The sequence below is a fragment of the Nilaparvata lugens genome, chromosome 12, assembly GCF_014356525.2.
Source record: "Nilaparvata lugens isolate BPH chromosome 12, ASM1435652v1, whole genome shotgun sequence".
Taxonomy (NCBI): Eukaryota; Metazoa; Arthropoda; class Insecta; order Hemiptera; family Delphacidae; genus Nilaparvata; species Nilaparvata lugens.
In genome coordinates, this window is record NC_052515.1 from 23,281,429 (window position 1) to 23,297,200 (window position 15,772).

The 15,772-nt window shown below is 35.6% G+C and overlaps 1 protein-coding gene across 1 annotated transcript in view; it reads right to left on the minus strand.

Moving 5' to 3' along the window:
- Positions 1-15,772, minus strand: part of LOC111050115 (brain tumor protein) — a 54,376-nt gene that overhangs the window by 35,890 nt on the left and 2,714 nt on the right. Inside the window, exons 2-8 of the mRNA XM_039439192.1 lie at positions 13,438-13,726; positions 10,999-11,149; positions 8,209-8,388; positions 7,100-7,240; positions 3,937-4,122; positions 2,625-2,975; positions 1,266-1,674 (exon numbers count right to left, since the gene is read on the minus strand). Coding sequence (XP_039295126.1) covers positions 1,266-1,674; positions 2,625-2,975; positions 3,937-4,122; positions 7,100-7,240; positions 8,209-8,388; positions 10,999-11,149; positions 13,438-13,553 — 1,534 coding nt within the window. The 5' untranslated portion in view covers positions 13,554-13,726. The remainder of the gene's footprint in view (positions 1-1,265; positions 1,675-2,624; positions 2,976-3,936; positions 4,123-7,099; positions 7,241-8,208; positions 8,389-10,998; positions 11,150-13,437; positions 13,727-15,772) is intronic.

Sequence of the window (15,772 nt, forward strand, 5' to 3'; positions counted from 1 at the left end):
AATGAAGGGAAATATAAATATATAGAATATATTACGAATACGAGATAATAGAATACGAAAAATATTGTAATAATAATGATTATTATTATTAAAATAATAACCAATCTATGGCAGAATTTTTCATGACAACGAAGCTTTACTGTGGGTCGATCTAGTAGAGTTGTATTTGAGATGGAATAACTTTTACAAATTTCCCATTTTTTCTTTCTATCTTAAAAAATAAAACAAACAAAACAAAAAACAAAAACACAGCTAACAACTACTGATTGTGAATTTTTTGTGGTTTTGAACTGAAGTGTATCTAGTAAGCTATAGAAGTTCATCCTCAAGATGTCACTTGTAATTACATAAAGAAGACTACCTAATTCAAAGACTTCTTAACTTCAAAAACTTTATTAGAATTTATAGACGTTAGACTCTGTTGTTATAGAAAATTAGCAAGTTATGCTTGGGGGTTATCAATATCAGCTGTCCAATGTGTTACTGACATATCAAAGTCCAATTCAATTTTTGTGATAAGTTCAAGTTTCATAGGAATATCATAATGTTTTAATGATAATGGTAACGCATATTATCAATCATTTGGAAAATTCATCAAAAATAAGGAAGAATAGAAGTTGGACGGTGTGAAGGGTATGTTGTTTCCTATCTAATTGAATCCGTGAATACCACATTTCATGTTTTGCAGAATAAATTCGAAATAAAAAGGCTTGTATGTACTATCAACTCCTCTAATGACCACCCCCCCCCCCTACTATCCCATTATGAGGTTTTTATTGGCTTCAAAACTAGAGCCTGCGAATGACTGTTTTCACACTCGATTGTCCGATTTGACACTAGACAATCTAGATTGTGTAGATTTCACACTCAATTGTCTGCCTAGATTTATCAAACGACACTCAAAATAATTGTCCTCCGATTGGCTAATAAGAGATTACAATGGATGAGTGTGAAAACGGCCAATTGTCGACTCACTCACTGCCTATCACCCAATCACAACCAATTACCAGTGTAGTTGTAGAAGGAGGAGGCGGTCCGCCCCGAGAGGCGGGACGTGGCGGAGGGAGGGTTTCGTCGTGAGGAGGTGTAGGTAGTAGCGGTGGAAGGGGTGGTAGGAAAGAAGTATGGCGAGGTGTTGGGAAGTTGGGGAGTATTGTTGTTGTTATTGTGGTAGTGATGGGGGGAAGGGGTGGAGAAGTAGGTGAACGCATCAACGTAAGGTGATGGTTGCGGTTGAGGCTGAGGTTGAGGCTGAGATTGCTTACCGGGTTCGTTGCCGAGCTTGGCCAGCGCCTGCAGGTTGGAGAGCGCATTGGAGCTGATGTCGCCCGGGAAGAAGTCGACCAGACTGAAGGTCTGCGGCGGGGTGGGGCTGGCGCTCTGCGGCGAGTGGTCCAGTTTATCGACCACTGCCAGGCTGGCCAACTGTGTCAGGTTGTACTCCTGCATCATGGTGAGTGGTGGCAGCACTACGGGCGAAGGCTGGCTTTGGAACAGTTCTCCCTCGAACGACGAGACGGGTGATGACGTCATCGAGCTGGGAGGACACGTGACTCCTGCGCTTGCGCTGCTCATGGCTCGCTGCACCCCCCCTCCACTGCGCTGGTCCTCTTGCGGCGACACCGACACTGCGGCAGTCGGCGGCACCTCTTTGCGGAAGCTGCCGAACGTCGACTGTCAACAGGAAGCACACTTTAGGGTTCAGAATTAACTTGTTTTTAAAAAAGAATGGCTCAGAGGTCTTATGCCTGACCATTTAGAATCCTTATTCAAAGTCATTTCTTAGTTTAAATGTTATTTTGGTGAGCTGTTATTGGAAAGTGTGCAAGGTGAGTGAATAGTTGCTAGTCTTTTGTTTCTCTCGTCTTTTTCTTTCACCATTTATCCATGAATAAAAAATTAATTCAAGTGATATTCATTCCTACTTGCAAACGTGGAGTATTTATACTTCCAGCAAGTAGTATTTTTTATTCCAATTCACAAATTTCTTTCTAATAAAGCATAGGCTACCGTATCTTTTGTAATTATTTTTTATCTAACTGAGCTTTGTGTTTTTGTTTTTCTTATTGATTCTGATTGTAAGTATTGTGAAATTGATTAATAAAATTTGAATTAGAATTTAGTCATCAAATTAATAATCATACATTTTTCTCAACAAATTACCAAGAACGATATTATAATTGCGATACAACAGACAGTTGCACAAAAGCCTGCTAAATTCCAATCATGATTCAATGTCATGAGAACCAAGTCAGAGAAGACATTACAACTATGATTAGGAGATTGGAAGAAGAATATACATGATAAAAAAAGAACTTCAACCCCTTAAAAACCACCCTTAGAATTGAAATATTGTCAAAATATTTCTTAGTGTGCATCTAGGACCTATAAAGGAATCTATATTCCAAGTTTTGTTACAATCCATCCAGTAGTTTTTTCAGAAATCGTGATCAGTGAATGAGTCACTTGAGAATTTAGAAAGTATTGATAGATATTAAAGATGATGTCCAAATAAGCTCCACGCTTGTGCGTGGATAATGAAACTCATGATGATGATGTGAGATGAATGGACCTATAGCTTCACGTGTGTTCCGAACTACTGATACTGATATGTGTGAACCAACCTGTATAGCGTCAGTGAACTTGTTCATGTCGGACTTGAACTCGATGTTGACATTGACGTCAGGCTTGTGCGTGTTGTTGATGAGGTTGAGCAGCTGTGTGGAGACACAGCGTCGCAGCGACAGGATTTCGGCAGCATTGCCCAGCTCTAGCAGGCGGGTGGTGAACTTGCAGGCGTTCTCAATGCACTCCACCGACTTCTCCAGACTGTGGAAGGTCTCCATCAGCTTCAGTTCGCGCTGCTTGTGAATTGACTTCAGCTCTTCCAGACGGTCGTCACGCAGTTTCTCCAGCACCGCCTTGTAGCTCTGAAACGTCTCCTTGATCAGGTCTCCGGCCGTATCGTGTTGCATCTGAAATTTGAGTATTCATCACATTAAAAAAATATTCAAAATTGATCATTTATTCGTAGCTGAAAATACAGACTGTACAAATGATAGGCATGGTAATTTCAAGTAGTAAAACATTGAATAGCCTTAGTGCCGGTTGCACAGAAACCGGTTAAATTTTACACACACATGTACAGAGTCAGGGAGCGTTCCAGCCGAGTACACCAAATTCACAATTAAAATTCTTTGTGCCGGTTGCACAAAAGCCGGTTAAATTTAAATCGTGATTAATTCCACGAGAACCAATCAGAGAAGCTTTCTTTTCGATAAAGCTTTCTCCATTAAAGCTTAATTAGGAAATTTTTCCCTAAAAATCAACCTAACTTTTCAATACATTATCGGATCAGGTTCAAATTGGGCTCATTCTTCTTAGCGCTTCAAAGCGGTATTATTTCATGTATCAAATGCTCAAAATTAAAAAAAAATGGAATTAGAATTTTTTCCAAGTCCCGATCCAAGTTTCAAATTTTTAAAAATATAGAATTTAATAATTTTTTTCCAACTCCCAAATTTCAAGTTTCAGATTTTTTTATCTCTTTAACCGTGCATCCTAGCTCAAAAGTGTAAGAGATTTTATTTTCCAGCGCTCTAAGGCGGCCTTATTTAATACATCACATGTTAAAAATTTTGAATTTATTATAATTCGATCATTTTTTTCCAAGTCCCACATTTCAAGTTTCAGATTTGTTATCTCTTCAACCGTGCATCCTAGCTCAAAAGTGTAAAGAACTTCTATTTCTCATCGTCCTCAACCGATCCTATTGCATATTTCAATCCAATTTGTATGTGTGTTTTTGTGTGAATAGGCGGGCGTGTGTGAATAGGCGGGCGTGTGTGAGTAGTGATGTTAGTGAGTGTAGCGAGTTCTACTGTTCTCTGAACTACTATGTAGTAAATTGCGTGTGATTTGGTGGAGGTTGCGTACCTGTAGATCGTTGAGTGCAATATGCAGCTGGGCGGTGAGCTCCTCGCAGTGGGCGCCCTTGGCTCGGCTCTCGGCGATCAGCGACTGCAGCTCCGTCAGCTGTTTGTCGGCCGCCTCCGACAGCCGCTCGTAGTGGTGCTCCGGCGAGCAGTGCTCCACCACCAGGCACTCATTGCAGATCAACACCTAAAACCCATCAAAATACATCTCACAATGTATACTCTACTAGACATTTAGCTTCATTTTTTTCACTGGGAGCGGAAAGGTGGTAATGTAAATTTGATTTGTTGTTTTTTTTCTCATTCAATTTTGTTTTTCATCGTTTTTAAGCTATCTATATATTTACTCGTTTATTCTTTCTAGTTGATACTTTTTTCAAGTTATTGTTTTCATTCATTTATTTATACAAATACTCCCACCAGCGGGCAAGATGTTTTTTCTTTTGCTGGTGGCGCCTAAAAAATCTACTTTTATCTCAAGTTTTCATGATTATCAAGTTCTATTTTATGTTATTTCTTAGTTTAAGATAATTGTGTTTTTGTTAGACTTGTCTACATCAAATTTTTGTAATGTATGAATTTTTTGGCAAATAAATTTCAAATTTGAATATTTAATCACCGATTAAACATCATAAAATACAAACTCAGGAAGTGAAAGTGTAAATTCTTTGTGAGAAAACTTAAAGAACCCAATATATTATAACCAATAAACTCAAGTGTAAATAGGAAATGACATTAGCAAGGCAAGGCAGAACATCCGAAAGGATCTCTGTGCCAATAAAAGCCATATGAATGAATAAATAAATAATCGTCGTTAAATATGTTTATTTTGATTAATATTGGTAAATTGTCTTGTTTGTAATTATGTAAACAGATTGGTATTAGAATGCTAATTATTACCATTATTTTATGTTTACATAATTACAATAGAAGTCAATTATTTCAATATTCATAATTCTCTAGTTTATTATGAAGATTTTATTGTTAGAAGTCTGAATCAAGTCGATGCGTATTTTTGCGTTTTGTGAATGATAATATAATGATGAATCATAGTTTTTTAATGATGATGATAATGGTAATTCAAGTCAGATTCAATGCAATTATATCAATATTTAATTCTCTAGTTTATAGTGAAAATTGTATTCTTAGATGTCTGATGTGCGATTCATGTCCTTCACCATTTTTTGAGTTTTGTGTTGTGTAGGTGATGCTGTGGCAGTACCCATACTGAATAAAATACAAGATGTCCATCCACAGATTCCCATAAATTGTAGTTGGACCCCATATTTTTGGAAATCTGTGGTTGGACAATATCTAGTCTTTTTATTCAGTTAATCAGCATTGCTTGAATGGAGACTTGAGGTGCGTACAGATGTACGCGCCGCGAACATGAGCAATTCACTTCTAATCAGCTGACTATATTTGTATTTTTACAGAAACGGTAAGATACAGATATAAAAAGCTTGGCATCAGCTGATTAAAAGTGAATTGCTCATGTTCGCGGCGCGTATATCTGTACGTACCTTTACATGCCTCACATTACCATAGAGAAACAATAGCTTAAGTAGATATCCCATGGTATAGGGCGTTTATGTCGCAACTTTTACTGTTATCTCAAGCCGATTACTGTCGATTATTGTCGATTTTTACTGTTTTGACCGGGTAAGAGTGTATGAACGGCACAATATGAGAGACTACCAGCGTTATAAAGCTTCACAGGAAAGAACTACGTGGAAATTATGTGGACTATCAGCTTGAGATAACAGTACAAGTTGCGACATAAACGTTCTATACCATGGGATATCTACTTATGCTATTGTTTCTCTATGACATTACAGTCAAAAATGTAGTAGAAAGCTTCAGACAAAGTTTGGTGAAAGTGATTTCTATTCATAAGGAAAACAGAAATATGCTGTCAAATTAATATCACGATATTATTTGGAAAAATACACAAACTTGTTTCAGACAGAAGGCTCTTAGCTTAGTTTCATCATGCATTATCATAATCAGCGAGAGGCTTTTAACATAACAGAAACAACCAATAACAATAAATAAATAAGCCACTGGAAAATTACAAATTATATGATACAAAAATAATTTAACCTCAAATAGAGCAGTGCAAAAAACGCCGACCCCACCTGAGTGGGAAAAGGCTGGGAAGAAGAGCAGCGCAAAAAATAACAAAAAAATCGGAGATACAAAACCTCAACAATGTATAACGACTGTGTATCATGTATCTTCTACCCCTTAGTGGCCAGCCTTACAAAATCATTATATAAAACGAAAATAAAAAAAGATCATTTGCAGAAAAAAATTTTATCAACAATTTTTTCAACACCTTTCAATCGAATAATTCTTTATTCTTTATTCTTTATTGATTCATACAATAAGTACATCATTTAATAGATAGGGAGAGAAAATATAAGGCAACCTTGTGCTATTCCTCTGTCAAATTTAGGTAAGGTTGCACATAGTCCGAAATAGGGTTTTCGCCACACTGCACAGAAAGCAGCTGTTTTCCAGTCCCTATGTAGATCTGAAAGACCTTGTTTGCAGACGACTCTCGTCTGACGTCAGAAAAGGGTTTCTTTTCCGGTCTAGGCCAGAAAGTGGTCACTTTCCAGCCGCTCATGGAAGTCCGTAGTTAATGAGTCATCCGCTAGATCGGGCGAGTGTCCACTTATCTGAAGTCGCCATGATTTCGAATCAAACTAATTCAGCATTCGCTTCGCAACCATTTTTATTCAATTATTTATTGTTGATTAGCGCATTCCGAATTTTCAAAAATGCTTGAAAATGACGACGCCCGTGATATTCCAAGTGAAATTTTAAAAGAATCTGAAATCCTGACGGCAAATCTTCTACCACTAAAATCAAGAGATAGGTACGATAACAAGTATTCTTTATTTATTTTGTCAGCAATACCAGTAGTGTGGCGAAAAATATCGTTCGCACCACGTGCAAAAAGGTTTTTCCGGCTCTCAATCTTTTCTAGTCCTCGGCCTACGGCCTCGGACTTGAAAACCGATTTCGAGCCGGAAAAATATCATTTTCTGCTCTAGGTGCTAAATATACTAATCTTGTAATTGTTCACTTTACAAAAGTTTCAGTACTAAATTATTTTCGCAAAGTAGATTTTTGTTGAATAATTTGAACAAATCTACCTGACACGTGTAGCAGTAGAACTTGACCGGTTCGGTCGAGTGCAGCTCGCAGAATACAGGCTTATGAATGGGCAGCGCTTCTTTCGACTTCTTCAAATCTTCAAACTTAACAACGTGATGATTCTCGAAACACCTCATGAACTGCAACATCAATGTTCAGTAAGTATGGCTTGTCCTTCACACAAATGAATATCAACAAATTTCAAATATTGTAAGCTTAAATGAAGATAAATTATCAACAATTGAAATCGTAAGTTGCAAATGAAAATATGAAGTCGGATATTATGTAAACCTACTTCCAATTCAACATGAAGTTAGACCTTCAAGTCTAGTACCTACTACTTCCTAGCCTCATTCAGCGTCTCCTTCTTTAAAGGAAATTGCTCCAAATTCCTATCTTGACTCGGTCTGTGATTTAGGACATTTTTATCAGACTTAGAAATTTTAAATTCAAATACTGATATTTTATTCTTCAAGTAAAATCGTTGAATAATTATTTAATAATTGATCAAATACCTGTGGAGATTTTTGGAATTTGTATGTTCTTTGCCTCCTATTTGTGTTCACAAATGAATAATTTAGAATCAAACTTCATACATTAGGCCTACATCAAATGGATACAAAGAATAATAATTCTACATGCCTATAATTAGTTAGTACAGTATAATATTATATTTAATGTGAAACAATCACTGAGAGGATATCAAGTCTTTGATAGTTGGTTTATTAGGTGCCGGTTGCACAAAAGCCGGTTGAATTTTAGTCGTGATTAATTTCACGAGAACCAATCAGAGAAGCCGTTTTTTCAAAAAGCCTTCTCTGATTTCTTCTCTTGGAATTAATCACGGTTAAAATTTAACCGACTTTTATGCAACCGAGTCTTTGTGTCATTTGCCAGTGACTGTAAAACTATCAACCCAGCTGACGGCTTCTGTTAAGCCTAAAGAAATGTTTAAATTGTCAAGAGAGAATAAATGTTATTTTGAATTTATTTTCAATTGAGGTGTCATTTGAATAATTTTTCTCTTTATTGTATTATTTGAATTATGTTGATAAATTTCTATTCAATTCCATCCTATTCTATAGTGATAACTTCAATTGTTATGTACCTGGTGGGCTGTGTTGCAATTAGGGCAAAGGAAATTTGCACAGTCCGAGCATCGCGCAATGGCATACTCCTTGGTCTTGCAGCTGGTGCACTCCACAGACGTGTTGCTGATCGCCGACATGTCCAAAATGTTCATCAGCACATAATCACAGGGCAAAGAAGCCGCTCCTTTCGGTCCAACCTATAGATCATCATAGATTGTAGATTGAATCTGGCACTTGTGAATAGCAACATAGCCCAAACATGTCGTATCTTTAAAACTAAAACTGAAAGGGTACTAGTTTATTCATTCCAGATAGATAGCTAAAATTCCTCTTTTTTACGCTTTATAATTTACAAGCATTGTGGAAGAAATTGAGGCAATAGGAGACCCATCTTTAAAAAGAAAACTAAAAGGGTACTAGTTTATTCATTCCAAATTAGTAGATAGCTGAATGCCTCTAATTTACGCTTTACGAATTACAAGCATTGTGGGAGAAATTGAGGCAATAAGAGCTCATCTTACTTTTTTACAGAAATAAATCTAATAGTATATAATGCTACAGGAAAACACTTCACTTATATGGGCTATTTTTGTACAAATTAATAAAAACAATGTAAAAGCCTTGTAGTACTCTTTATTATTAAAAACTTTAAAATATTTCAACGACTAGTTTCGACCCTAACTTAGGTGATTTTCAACTTGAAAATGAAAATTTTCAACTGAAAATTTTCATTTTTAACTTGAAAATAACCAAGTTGGGGTCGAAACTAGTCGTTGAAATATTTTAAAGTTTTTAATAATAAAGGGTACTACAAGATTTTTATTAATGCTACAGGAGTATGACAATACAAAAATATCTGTTCGTTAAGATACTTATGTTTTTGGCTTGGTTGAAAGACGAAGAGCCTCGAGAATTGAGAATCATCCAGAGTTCTAAAAACGTAGAATAACCCATAGTCCGAGATATAATTATTACTTTTAACACAGCTCTTACTCAAAGACAGAGATGCCAGATACTATTTCCTTCACTAATGCCTCCCAATGTCTAACAGCATTCTCCCTATTTTTGTGTCAGTATCTAATTGTACGCAGCATGCTTACTCCACTGCTCCACTACTCTGTCCATGCTAAAAAATGTGCAAGGAGAAACTTGTTTCGCCTCTTCATGTTAAACGTTATATCTCTCGGACTATAGAAAACACCCCCAAGGTAGTTTACCTTGTAGCAGAACGTATTTTTCATCAATTATTCAAAAAGTAGTAAAACTAAGGTTTCATATTGTAGATTCCAAAAGACAAAGATTCATATATTGTAAAGCATTATGATTGCTAAATTGAATAACTCTTACTTGGATAATACTATACTTGAATAATATTAATTTATTTCATAAAAACATATAAAGACTCACAGACAAACTCCAGTACGAGCCTTAATGACATATTTGATAGTATAACATTACAATTAAAAAAGAAAATAATATCGCACTTCATTAAATATTCAGTATAACTAATAAGATTAGAAGAGAACGATATTTGGGTTAGATTCCGGAAGTTAGTAAAGGGGTATAGGATGAAAAATATTTATATACAAAAGAGAAGAAACATATAAAGAGAGATAATATACTCTTACTCTAAAATAAAATATACTTTTACTCTTGAATAATATGCTTGATATACTCTTACATGAATTATATATTCTTACTATAGTTCAACAAATGTTTATGTATTAAAAATAACTCACTTTAGTTTTTTGTTGACATTCTGGACAAGTCAAAATCCCATCTCTGATTATCATGTCACCTCCTCCTTCATTATCACTCAGCTGCTTATTCAGGCAGCTCTCACAGAATATATGAAGACAGGACAGTAGCCTGGGCATGATGTACTTGTTACTGCGAAAAAGAGAACATCAGATTAAAAATTGGAATAAAAAACGCATTCGTTATCAACAAGATACTAAGGAAATACTCAACACAGTGCCCTCATGCTTTATTTCATGAGCATGGTACTAGTTACTGTTGAAAGATAACATGACATCAAAGATAACAGGAAAATAAAATAATATTCTGTACGCTTGAAAAAATCATCAATTATACAGCGACAAATCGGCTAAGAAGGAAAGATAAGCACATAGCTTCACAACTTGAAATTAACCAGTTATCACTCTTGCAATAAGTATGAGTCAATATAAAGCCTGAATAACTCTGTATAAATGAATATGAACTGCTGCAGTAGTCCAATCTTTTCCTCCTCAATAACTTTATGATTGAAAATCAATAAAATATAAAATATGACTTGATGACAGAAGAGCACAATTTCACATCTTGAAATGAACCAGTTATCACTCTTGCAATAAGTATGACTCACTATAGACTTTTTGTGTAGTTGAGAAGTTGATATTATGGTAATTATTCATATTGAATGAAAAAGACTAAGATTGACAATGGTGTAATAACCGAAACCGGTCTTTCTAAGTATCAATAAATCTGTGGTTTTTGACAATTTTTTAGTCTTTTTCATTCAATACTCACTATAGAGTCTGAATAACCCTTTGTGAATAAATAAGAACAGCAGTAGACCAATCTTTTCCTTCTCAATAACTTTATAATTTAGAAGTCAATAAATTATTTTTCATTTTGATAAATATATAACTTGATTCTCAGGCAATGGAGAGAATTGGAAGTTTAAACTCAATACAGAGTTTAAACTGATACTGCACAAACGGAATTTTAGTTTAAACAAAAAAAAACAACAGATTATTTATTCTTACTATAGTTCAACAAATGTTTATGTATTCAAAATAACTCACTTTAGTTTTTTGTTGACATTCTGGACAAGTCAAAATCCCATCTCTAATTATCATGTCACCTCCTCCTTCATTATCACTCAGCTGCTTATTCAGGCAGCTCTCACAGAATATATGAAGACAGGACAGTAGCCTGGGCATGATGTACTTGTTACTGTGAAAAAGAGAAAATCAGATTAAAAATTGAAATAAAAACGCATTCGTTATCAACAAGATACTAAGGAAATACTCAACACAGTGCCCTTGTAGAATTCATGCTTTATTTCATGAGCATGGTACTAGCTACTGTTGAAAGATAACATGACATCAAAGATAACAGGAAAATAAAAAATTATTCTGCACGGTTGAAAAAATCATCATTTATACAGGCTTTCAATTAAAGATTATAGGGAAGATAAGCACACAGCTTCACAACTTGAAATGAACCAGTTATCACTCTTGCAATAAGTATGACTCATTATAGAGCCTGAATAACTCTGTATCAATAAATAAGAACTGCAGTAGACCAATCTTTTCCTTCTCAATTAACTTTATGATTGAAAATCAATAAAATATAAAATGACTTGATGACTTAATATGACTTGATTCTCAGACAGGAAGATTGTAGGACAGAAGAGGACAATTTCACAACTTAAAATGAACCATTCATCACTCATGCAATAAGTATGACTCACTATAGAGCCTGAATAGCCCTTTATAAATAAATAAGAACTGCAGTAGACCAATCTTTTCCTTCTCAATAATTTTATGATTTAAAAGTCAAATTATTTTTCATTTTGTATAATTTGATTCTCAGGTAATGGAGAGAATTGGAAAATTCATCTCAACAACTTTCAACAATAATATTGAGCTTTTTATTGCATCACCCTCGACACACTGGAACTTCAATCCCCAATTAAGGCTACATTTTTGACGTGCCATTATGTTTTGACCCTAGAAGTCATGCTTTACTAGTTTTTTTTTAATGATATTTTAATGCTGTATTATGTTCTTAGTTTTTCTTTCCTCTTAACATTCTCCAATCCCATACCGCCTTCAACTTCCTACTTAAGCTTTTAAAAACTTTTAGTTCCTTCTTCAAATACCTCATTTTGAAACTTGAAATTTATAATTTAATCAGCTATTATATTCAACTATTAAATTTATATTGAGCATTTGTATCATTCATCTTTGGGTAAAATGTAACTGTTGTGATTTAGAGGAAACATTATGCTATGTAAGATTAATGCAATCAAAAATTGTTCTCAATTTTCTAGTAGATTATTGTACAAAAATAATTTAATGTTTGCAATGTATGAATTTCCTTTGATTCACTTCATCCATCTGCCCAAATTGGTTGAATGGAAAGGATTGATATTATTTAAAAGGAATAAAGACAATTGGAAGAGGAACGAATAATAGATAATTGTAAAAATTGTGTGTATTATGTATGTAATGAGGGCACAATAAAACTACACGATCAATGTTATGCTTTATTTGAAGAAACACTGATGATTCAACCAACACTCTCTAAAACCAAATTGATAACTTATATGAATTCAAGAGTTGGATAATAATTATAATTAATGAAAACTGATAACTATCCACTAATACATGGGTGGAATCTGATAAATTGTTCAGCATCATTGAGAAGCAACACTAGAAATTAATTTCCTGTTGTAGCCTAGAGGAAAAAATGTAACACTGTGCAACAATGTGAGTGATTGGTGTTATCTTTGAAAATTCGCTTGAATTACGAGACAGCTTTTCAAATGCAAAAGCGTTAATTACATAACAATGTGAACGACCTTTTCACTACAAACCGAGTTTGAATGTAAATAGAGGACTATTGATGTTTCAACTATCATATTCTATCTATAGATGTATGAAAATTTGCGTACTATTTTAATAAACAATAAACATAGCAGAAATAAGGTGAAATGAAATAAATGTAGATTGTCATTTGAAGAACAATTTGTGATACATCATACAGTTTATAATATATTACCAAACGTTTCTTCATTCTAAACAAGATTTAATAAGTAAACAGAAGTTACTATATATATAACATAATTTTATAAATAAGGTAATATTACAAATATTTGGATTTAAAAGACAGGGAAATGTATCATTAGTACTGAAAAATGAATGGATAGTTTTTGGAGAACTGTTTGAACCCTCAAAAACGAATAGAGTACCTAGTAGGCATGAGAAATGATGATTAAGCCCTTGAAAACGATAAAATAAGTTTAGAAGGCACGAGAAACTTACAACATTAAAAGAATATAAGTTTTTATATAAAAACAGAAACCGTTTTCAAAAATAAAAAAAATAACTAAATAGCGGAATCAGTATTTGATTGCAGTAAGTTATTTCAAAGTTACTGAAATTGTAACTGAAATAGCAGTAGTAAAGGAAATATTTATGAGCAGTAAATTTAAAAAAAGAGACTCAGCTACTCACTTGCAGATGCTGCAAATTTGATCTTCGTTAGCAGTAAGACTAGAATCGTTCTCCAGTGGGCTTGACGTGCCATTGAAGGTTTCGGCAAAAGTTTTTTCTTCAGTAGACGAATCCATTATGAAATGTTAAGATGTTTTTCCTAAAGCTAAAAATATTGAGTGTATAATGTTAACGGTTAAATATTTCCTAACTTTTCAATGCAAGGATTTCGTCCAGAGAAAAAACTTTTGTCAGGTTAGCAATGAGTTATTCAGATACTATTATCGCCTCAGATTACCGCCAAATTGATCTGGAACAAAAGAAATACAATTCCTTTCAACTCAAGAAAAAAAAACAAGCGATAAATTTACAATTATTTTCAAGGTTTTCGATTTTATTCAGCACTCCGTAAGCGCGCTGGCGCAATGCTTTGATTCTTGACACATCAATAAAACGTATAAAATACTTTGGCCCCATTTAGGGCCAAGCCTAACGAGACATATTTTCAGTCTGCACGACAGAACAGAAAGCGCTCAGATTGTCTGGATTGGAAGCTCACTGGATAAGCCAACCCAATCAGCAAATAAGAGAGAAACCTGTCCTACCATGCCAACTGAAAAAAACTCCTCGTATGGCTTGGCCCTAATGCACTGCGGTTGCGATTTCTCTGAGTACAAAGACTCTTATGATGCGGTCCGCAGCAGCTGAATTATTATTAATTTGTTGCGTTTAGCTGCTCAAGTGAGCAGAGCTCTAGACCTGGCTGGATGCTTGTCTGACTCGGACTAGGCGCTGAGACAGCAAATAATAGAAGCGTTGGTGGGAATGCGAGCGGCCGCAGTAAACCTAGCTCCGCAGTGCAGGCTGGATGCTTGTCTGACTTTAACTAGGCGCTGAGACAGCAAATAATAGCAGCGTTGGTGGGAATGCGAGCGGCCGCAGTAAACCTAGCTCCGCAGTGCAGGCTGGATGCTTGTCTGATTCGGACTAGGCGCTGAGACAGCAAGTAATAGCAGCGTTGGTGGGAATGCGAGCGGCCGCAGTAAGCTCTTCCACCCAGCAATGGTCGGCGTAGTTCCGCCTAGCGGACAGACGAAAGATCAATCCAGTCGGTTATTTGATCCCTCCAGCCAGGCTCAGCCAAGCAGCCGAGACAATAGAACAATGGAGTGGTGGTCTTATTCGCGTCATCAGCAGTTTTCTTTCTCACGATTATTTTTATTTTTGTGTTGCCTATAAACTCCAGTCACCAGTAAAAAGTTTCCAGAAACTTGGTGTACTACCATATTAATGAATTTTCATGATGATTTTCAATTATTTAAAAACATTGTTTACATTCTGAGCCTTTAGGCTAAACTTGGGGTCGCTGAGAACGAATCTGCAATCAGAATTTCTCTATCACGAAAAATAACGAAAAAAACCCAGCTGTTTTCCTTTTTTTTTTTTCCGGCAACTTCCGCATCTTCCGGCAACCGTTAACAGTCATCCTGCAATGCGGCCGAAACACTTCCAAGCCAGACACCCATCTCAAATGACAACAACGCCAAGCTGTGAGAAACCATCCTGCACTGCGGCGCTAGGTTAACATCTTCCACCCAGCAATGGTCGGCGTAGTTCCGCCTAGCGGACAGACGAAAGATCAATCCAGTCGGTTATTTGATCCCTCCAGCCAGGCTCAGCCAAGCAGCCGAGACAATAGAACAATGGAGTGGCGGTCTTATTCGCGTTCATCAGCAGTTTTCTTTCTCACGATTATTTTGAATTTTGTGTTACTTATAATCAATAATAACTCCAGTCACCAGTAAAAAGTTTCCAGAAACGTGGTGTACTACCATATTAATGACTTTTCATGATGATTTTTAATTATTTAAAAACATTGTTGACATTCTGAGCCTTCAGGCTAAACTTGGGGTCGCTGAGAACAAATCTGCAATCAGAATTTCTCGATCACGAAAAAACACAGCTGTTGATCTTCCGGCAACCGTTAACAGTCATCCTACAAAGCGGTCGAAACACTTCCAAGCCAGACACCCATCTCAAATGACAACAACGCCAAGCTGTGAGAAACCATCCTGCACTTCGGCGCTAGGTTAGCAGCGTGCAGCATTTCAAGTTGTCTTAGTAATCTTTTCCCTAAAAACTTCATAGCATTCACCCAATGTGTAGGCTACTCAAATCTATTTATTTATTTAATCATTCAGAATTACACAACTTACAGAAAAGTAGCACAGGCTTATAAGCCCAAAACGGTTCCAATTCTAATTTATACAACAGTCCAAATGTAGCTAGGTTATGTGTCACTTAACATTCATCAAGTCATTGGCAACGACTTCAAGTAAGTTAGTATTTCGGGTAC